Source organism: Larimichthys crocea, chromosome VIII, assembly GCF_000972845.2.
Source record: "Larimichthys crocea isolate SSNF chromosome VIII, L_crocea_2.0, whole genome shotgun sequence".
Taxonomy (NCBI): Eukaryota; Metazoa; Chordata; class Actinopteri; family Sciaenidae; genus Larimichthys; species Larimichthys crocea.
Window position 1 is genome coordinate 4499209 of NC_040018.1, and position 8785 is coordinate 4507993.

Genomic DNA, 8785 nt, shown 5'->3' on the forward strand with positions numbered 1-8785 from the left:
ACGTCAGGCTGTCATACTCTTACTGTACTTTGCAATGTTACATAATTTACATCTGTTGGCACTTTTCTATACGGAGCTGTTGGGTACTCGTGACATTTTAAAATTCCTTCGACTCAAAAGCCTCAAACGGTTTACTAAACCTTGTTTACGACCTTAAAAGGCTGAAGTATTACCAAAGAAATGTTGTTTTCAGCAGGTCGGAGGCAGAATGCAGGAAAAACAAGTTGTTTGTGAGTCCCACCGCACCACTCAAAGCACCATCAACACAACTTCCTTACATCTCTGGTCCTCATAAATACCAACAACCAGCGTTCTTCCTTCAAAGTGCTCGTGTATAATTAACAGCAGACCTCAAACCCTTGTAAACCAAACACAGAGAGGAACTTTGTAATTTTAGAGCACGTGGCAATACAGTATGCAGTTTAATTATTATAGTGCTACTGCCACATTGTGAGGTCTGCTGGATACAAAAAAAACCCGGGGACCTCCTGGATGCAGCTCAACGGGGACTCCGAGCAACATAAGGAATGGGTTAATCTCACTTTAACTACCGATAATAAGGGGAAAGATGAATGTTTTGACAAATTAGCACTCATGAGATCGATTACTTCTGCCGTAAAGAACATGTTCTCGCAACAACACCATATTCCAAACACAAACTCTTTATTCGAGAAGACACAACACAATCTGTTAAGAATGTCATCACACAGATTTATGCTTGACACTTGAAGTCCATGAGTGCTGCCTGCAGTCTTATCCGTCAAAGTATTACACCTCGCCACATATCTTTAATTAAAAAGGTAAACAATACATATATGCTGCTCTATTTCAAAACTTTATATAAACAATGAATACATATTAAGGTGTTCTGTAATAAAGATATTGGCACTCACAGTATTTACTTACCTCTAATAATACACTGTACATTTTACAAGATTATACTGCCTGTGCAAGACAGCACAGCGGAAAAAGGCCTTAAACCATGTCACAACCTTTAGCACCACAACAGTGAAGAAAAAGTGTGCAAAGTGTGCTAGCCTATGAAGCAATAATAATAATAATAATAATAAAACAGATAGGTGTTCATATGTAAACATTCTTTGGTATAACATTCATCTGGAGCGTCAGAGAAGAGTAGCGTCGCTCATGCTTTCAACCAGGCTACAACATCCAAGGTCAGCCCTGTCAACGGCTACGTGAAGAGTTTTCCCAACACTCAAATCAGAGCAAACGCACAGCATTCACGAGTGAATGTGGACGCTGACACACAAGATTAAAATTTGAATTTATCCTTCCTCGAGTGGATCTACTAAAATCACTCCTCACTCCCTTTTTTTTCGTGCTCATAGAGGAGCGAATGAGTTTTTGGGAAACCCTTCATGTGACGACAGTACTTGTGTTTTGAAAACTGATAGTTCCTGTTCTAACTTTTCTGATTTGCTGACTCGTGTTTTAAACACACACACACCCCACACACACACACACACACACACACACACACAAACCTATCAATGCAATAACCAAAAATGACCATATACCAAGAAAAGAGGCAGTTTGAGGTTTATTGACTGGCGGATGGATAAAAGCTCATACATTATTTATTAGAAAATATTACCGTAATTTGTATTTCTATCTTTAAATATAGTGATGTAACCACCTTTCATTTCACTATCACAATGGAGCGGGCAATATGACAGTCAGATATATAGCTGTCTAGAGATTTATACCGTGGTATCTATCTCTTTAATGTCTCTAGGTGAATTGCAAATCATTGAGCAGGAAGACTTTATGGCAATATTGGATTTTTATATGAGCTTTTGCATCAATATGATGAAGTCATTTGATTTATTTTTTTTGACTCTTAAAACAGATTCTGACACATGCCCCCTCTATAAAACAGGGCCATGAGCTTGGTGCAAATTTCCAACATTATTTGCAATTAATTAACCAAGTCACCTAAAGAGAATGAATGGGAACTTTTGGGGGCCCCTGGGGGTCTGGGGGTCGTGGGAAAGTTGCCTCCTCTCCGCTCTTTCGTCAATCCAGATTCGGATATCACAAAACCTGGGAGATTCAACCAAACCTCGAGGTTTTTCCTTGCTACCGCTGCAAAGTGCTTGCTCATGGTTGGAATTGTTGAGTTTATGTAAATAATATTACGAATTGTACGGCCTAGACCTGCTCTATATGGAAAGTGTGACGTGATAACGTTTTATGATTTGGCGCTGCACAAATAAAATGGAATTAAAAACTATCTTCATGGCTACACGACTGTAAAGTTTCCAAACTTTTATGTCTTGTATCTTGAGTTGTGAGCAACCAAATTTCTCATTCATTTTCAGCAACAACAAAAACGAACAACAAAAAATGGGATGTTATGAGAAAAAAATGTCAAATAAAAATGAATAATTGCGGGTTTCTAATTAAAGTTTTTGTTTCATCCCTGATATAATTGGTTTTATATGCCCAGGTTTTTATATATCCCTGTCAGAGATTCTGACACATGCCCCCTCTATAAAACAGGGCCATGAGCTTCAGATTGTACTTTAGTCCTGCAAAATTTCCAACATTATTTGCAATTAATTAACCAAGTCAAATAAAGAGAATGAATGGAAACTTTTGGGGGCCCCTGGGGGTATGGGGGGTCGTGGGAAAGTTGCCTCCTCTCCGCCCTTTAGTCAATCCAGATTCGGAGATCACAAAACCTGGGCAGATTCAACCAAATCTTGAGTTTTTTCCTTGCTACCGCTGCAAAGTGCTTGCTCATGGTTGGAATTGTCCAGTTTTTTTCTGTAAATAATATTATGAATTGTACGGTCTATATGGAAAGTGTGATGTGATTTGGCGCTGTATAAATAAAACTGAATTGAAAACTATCTTCATGGCTACACGACTGTAACGTTTCCAAACTTTTATCTCTCATATCTTTGAGTTTTTATTCATTTTCAGCAACAACAACAACAACAAAAGATGAGATGTTATGAGATTATGAGATAATTGTGGGTTTTTAATTAAAGTTTTGGTTTCATCCCTGATATAATTGCTCTAATGTGTCACCCCTTGCCTCTGCCTCATGATCACCCTCCACCATAAGAATTAAAATAATAATAAAATCGGTACTGTAATGAGACGTGTAGGGACTACTTTCCCTCAGAACTTCATGTATTCGTTCTTCAGTCTGCTCAGCCTTGTGCCGTGGCTGCGGATGATCAGAGACAGGAGCTCGTGTTTGTCCTTCAGTCCCAGAGAAATGTCCAGCGTCTCCTTCAGGACGTCCCGTGTGTGCACTATCATGTTGAGAAAGTCGTCGCTGAGCCGGTGCTCCTCTTTCAGCTCGCTCTCCTGGCTCTGTTTGAATTTCACCTCCAGCTCCAGCAGAGATTTCTCCGAGTTTGTAAACGCCTCGCCTATCTGCGCCGTCTCCCTGCGCAAATATTTCCCGTAGCTGTCCTCTCCGTCCAGGTCGTACGAGATGCTTTTACCGATCCCCTCCAGCACTCGAGCCGAGTCCTCTATCTGCCTCTTGATGATGGTGAAATCATCCCGTATGACGGCGTCCTGGTCCTCGTCGAGACCACACTTTCTCTCGTCCATCATTTTAAAAAGCATCTGACATTTCTCCGGGTCGTCGTTGTCCTCGTAGTCGCCGTCCGGCACGAAGTAATGATGAAAGGTCCCGTTAGACATCTCCGGATGTAACGGTCCTGCGAAAAAACCTCCACACGTCGGCAGTGATAATAACATCCCGGCACACAGGAGCAAGTGAAGAAAAGCCATGATGCTTTCTAAACCACACTTGTCCTCCACTTATCAAGAAAGTAAACGTCAATTCAGCTAAAATATCAACTATTTAACTCCAAGAAACATTTCAGTCAGGTTTTAACGTCCAAACTGCGTAGTTAGGTAGTTCAAGCTTTGTTGGAGCGTTCACGTCCCCCACTCAATATCCTCTTTGTCCAGACATAAAAGAAATGGAAAAAACAGCCCAAACTTCTCCTTCCTTTTTTTTTTTTTTTTACTGTCAATCTTCCATCACTTGTTGGTGGTGGACAGAAAAAGAAAAACAATGTATGAGACGTTCAAGTTTCAGCGTGGTAACGGTTGTAACACCACGACTACACTCGGTGCCTCAAACGCAACATCTGGATGTCTCAAGTGGCGCGCTTCAGAGTTTTTTTTTTTTTTCTAATAATACCTCTGTGCTACTCTCAAATTACAAACCCCCCTCCTGTTATTTAAAAGGCTGCATTCAGGCTGGAGGGAGGACGGCCAGAGCTGTTAGAGCACCTCACTTTTAAACCGGGAAAGACCAGAGTTTGTGTTCATTTATAACCGTGACAAGCTGGAAAGAAGAAGAAGAAAAAAAAAAGTTATTAGACTCTACTGAGAAATACACAAGTTAAACCACATGTTAAACCTGAAACCAGTGCTGGAATGTAAACATTTACTTCAAGTTGCTGTATTTACTCTTTATTTTGCAGATTTGCATTATTTATACCAATTAGTTTTATATAAGTTTAAATCAGTCCTCGCCTTTGCCAGCCGCAGCATTAAAGTTATCACTTTAATACTCTGAAATTGACCATTTTTGGTAGGTTTCAAGTACATTTTGTACTTTCGCATGCAGGATGTATTTCCACACTGTGGTAAAACTACTTTTCCTTAAGTAAATTATCTCAGCGGCCTTCTTTCCTCACAACCGCTAGAAACGTAAATCCAGCACCAAAATCCTGTAATTACAGCCTGGTGCTTTTCTAAAATGTAGAATTTTTTTTATCCTATCTTGGTGACAGAAATGTGGATTCAATTATTTTATTTTATTTTTTTGGTTTTCTGATTATTTTATCTAATTTATACTGTGATGACTGAAGATGAGGTGGGCAAAATATTACAACACAGCTCTGAATGTAATGTAGTCGGTATACAGTATGATACACAATTAACATCCTCGTTCATCAAAAATGATAAATGATACAAATTACAAATAAAGAATCTATTATAGGATTTATATATTGAATTATAGTTGTGCAGGATGTTTCTCATGCCTGTCACTTGGTCCATAATAAGTACATTTACTCAAGTAACTTTATACTTTTTATAGTCTACATTTTTCGGTCAGCTATGGTTACATGAGCTGAGCTTGCAAACTAATGCCTGAACAGTTTGTGATTTAGTTAAAGGACCAGTATGTTGGATTTAGTGCCACGTAGTGACTTAGTTTGCTGATTGCGTCCTCCTTGTTTCACCTTTTATTTACAAGCGTTGTGGCTGCGAAACATGCAAAAAAAATAAAATAAAAAGAGAACAGCAGTCAGCGCTCAGCAGTGCTAGCAAAATCTCTGTGGAAACACTGGTGATCCCTGCCGATGTGAGGAGAAGAAGACGGGAATGTAGAGCTAGATCTAATGGGGAAGATCTCTAACAGATAGCCATACTACAGAGGGAATATTGAGAGTGTAGCGTCACAGAGATTTGGCTGATTGAACCCACTTGGACTCACGGGTAACTCTTGAGTCCAGTGGCTTTCAGCTTGTGAGAGCGACAGCTGAAGACAGACAGGAAAGCAGGAAGAGAGAAAGATGGAATGACACACAGCAAAGAAAACGTCCGAGGACCACAGGCCAGAGTAGAAACCGGGTCGCTGCAGAAAAGTGGGGGTTTCTTATCCTGCTTGTATACTGTGAGCCACTGTAACAAATGAATTTCCCATTGTGGGATCAATAAACAATCTTATCTTATCTAAAGCAAGTGTTTGGTTTGTGTGTTCTCGGCTACAGTAGAAACATAGTGGTTCAACTTGGCGGACTCGTGACACATGGAAGAGGAACTACAGTGTCTACAGATATAAGGCTCACTCTAAGGTAACAAAAACATAACGATTCATATTTTCAGGCGATTATACACCAATGAAAACTAAGTTATGCAGATTATATTCAATTTCTGTCATATTCTGTAAACAGAGCCCCCTAAATCTGATACACTGGGCCTTTAAATTCTGTTCCACCTCAATCTGCTACAACATTCAAATGCTGTTTACAGGGGCTACGCATCAATAACTGATATTGATATAACTGGAGGACTCATAATTGAGTGTATAACCATATTTACTGAAGTAATCTCCTTTTGCTCTCTTTATTCCCACTGAAACATATCCAAAGAATACAGGTTAATTTGAATTTAAAAGGCGTTACATCCAATTGTTTTGTGTTTTAACTGCAGAACAAAGTGTTACCCAATTCCGGAAATAAAGGATACGTCTGGCCTGTGTAGTTGGCAGCACAAAAGCTACACACTAAATTCAGGAGGCATAAAGACATGTTTACTGAGCTTCCTTTAATAGTGACCACCTGTTTTTTAGTCGCCTGCTGGCAAATGACAGGTCTGCTTTAGTTCAAAGGGAATAAACACACATGCTATGCTCACCTGTTGGGTAATGAGAGCTGAAAAGCTTCGTTACAGCACAGACCTCTAATTTGCTGAGATTTTTTTACTACGCTGATTATAACTGTGTTTATTTAGAAAATAAAAGACATGTTGTGAAAGATATTCCAGTACTGAAACAGAACACCACTGTGTGTTTGCAGCTGAAGGCAGATTTTAAATGTGTGAATCCAAGAGATGCCATTCAAATATAATGATGGCGCTTTTTCCAGTGAGCTGTAGCTGCTACAGTCACAAAGGCAATGCCCCATGGGTAGAAAAATCGTGATCTTATATCTCAAGAACTAACATGTTAGGAGTGATCTAATTTGCTAAACCCACAATTCCACTCTGTGTGTATATCTTTCCAGTGGAAACAGCTGACGTTACACCATCACTCTGAGGAGTCCGGTTCTCATTTTTCCGCTGCATGTGTGTGATTATTCAGGGTTGTGACCTGTATAAAATGAAGTTAGAGCAGAACAAGATTTAAGTGGTAAACTCATCGTTAAAAGTAGGTTTATAGCTCCAGTTTATATATAAGATAGAATATCCTATTATAATACAAAAACAGAGCGACTGTGTTACATAAGCCTTACATAAACCCGAGGTCTGCAGTGTGCATCAGTCTGCTTCATGACACGGAGGAATGCTTCGCTGCTCATCGTGTCTGTATCTCACCTCAATAATAACACCGACAAATTGAAGGAACATAATTTGATGTGTGTCACTGAGTTCTTGTTTCAGTGTCACTGTAGCTCCTCCAAAAGTTTTCTGAAGATTTCTCCAATTACAGATTTTATCCTCCTGCTCCAACAGTAATAAGATGCATCGGCATGTGTGCACCTCCAGTTTTATTATAAACCTGCAGTGCTAACTCCACTATAAAAAAAAAAGGGAATACAACTGTCAGAGACACGTGGAGAGTAGCAGCCTGGAGAAGCACAACATTATACTGCAGAAGGAATTTCAATGTGGTGTCAGACAAAATGGAAAATGAAGTCATGTTATGGTTTTAGGGTGTGTCACTCTGTTGTGATTCAAAGTCTTTCGTGGCACACTTACATTAAATCATTTTGAAGAGAACTCCACCTACTCACATAGGGACAGTCTCATAAAAAAAAAAGAAGTCCAGCAAGGGGTTGTTGTTGGTGACCTCCCTTTTATTGCACTTAAGCTGGAACACACAACACAATCCAGACATTTTCTTTCTCTTACCAGTTCTCTGCTGTGCAAGCTGCTGAGGCACCCTAAGTCTGGATATTGGATGAAATTTGAATATAACAATACAATTTACCAACATTTAGAAACCTAATTTGTGATAAAGTGCACTGACTTTGATCTAAAATTGGTCGTTCGGATTAGATTCCAGTTTGGCAAAAAAAAACTCTCTCTCTCTCAAAGCTGAGCTTAACTCAAAGTGATTCGAGAGTCAGGCTCAAACAGTTGCTTCCTGTAATTGCAGAAAAAGGGTTGATTTATTTGACATTTGTGGGGGCCAGCTGAGACTGACTTCTGCGCTGAACTGTATTATGTTATTGGAAATCTTGTTACTGGCTTCAGACAGTGGATTTAAAGCAGCATGATCATTAATGGATCCAGTTTGTGAGTGAGGCAGAGCAGGGGGAATATAAAAAGGGATTTATTTGATCTATTTTCAGGACAGAAAGTTGATAGTCAGCAAAGACAAACAAAGACCAAATGGGAGCGAGCAGGCAGTAAAAGAAGCAAAGCTAACTTACAAACAAGCAAGCAGAGCAGGAAAAAGATGGCTGAAGCTGCACTGAATCAAAGTGTGCAAAGGGTCAGCGTTTGTGGGCTTACAGGGAATGAGGGACAGGTGTGCCGGCAGGTGATGATCAGCTGACTGACTGAGGACTACTGCTGGTCAAACAGGGAATGACAAAACTGGTAAGAAGTGGCAAGCAGGGTGCAAACTACAGGCGGACTCCCCTTAAAGGTCCAGTGTGTAGACATTAATTGCATCTAGTGGTGTAATCACTGCATTACAATCTCCTTACATCACCCTCACCTTCCTAGTGTAAAGGAGAAACAACACTTGAAAGGTTGGTGTTTCAACATGGCATTAAAGAGGATCTACTCCCACTGTAGATATAAAAGGTTTTTTAAGTAACAAAAATAAAAATAAATGTTATGGAATTTTCTATCCTCAGGTTACACAAGGTCACGTGTGGGCCTTGAGGTCCTTGGCAGTATTAATTGTTTGTCTTTGATTAGGTGCCACCATCTCTCAACACTGTGGTGTCCAGGGTCAAAGAGATCTGTTGCTGCCTTCTCAGACATAATAGATAGCTGCCGCTGACGTTCCAATCTGTGTAAACAGACATCTGTGTCTCCAGACTAG

The 8785-nt window shown here is 39.9% G+C and overlaps 1 protein-coding gene across 1 annotated transcript; it reads right to left on the reverse strand.

Moving 5' to 3' along the window:
• Positions 1-644: 644 nt before the first annotated feature.
• Positions 645-8220, reverse strand: fibinb (fin bud initiation factor b). Its single transcript, XM_010732951.3, has 2 exons — positions 8163-8220; positions 645-4342 (listed from the first exon to the last, which is right to left on the reverse strand). The coding sequence occupies exon 2, from the start codon at positions 3775-3777 to the stop codon at positions 3151-3153; it is 627 nt and encodes a 208-aa protein (XP_010731253.1). The 5' UTR covers positions 3778-4342; positions 8163-8220; the 3' UTR covers positions 645-3150.
• Between the last annotated feature and the right edge of the window lie 565 nt (positions 8221-8785).

What these genes read in the sequence shown, in the direction of transcription:
- fibinb (XM_010732951.3), bottom strand. Translation starts at nt 3,777, where the DNA reads ATGGCTTTTCTTCACTTGCTCCTGTGTGCCGGGATGTTATTATCACTG.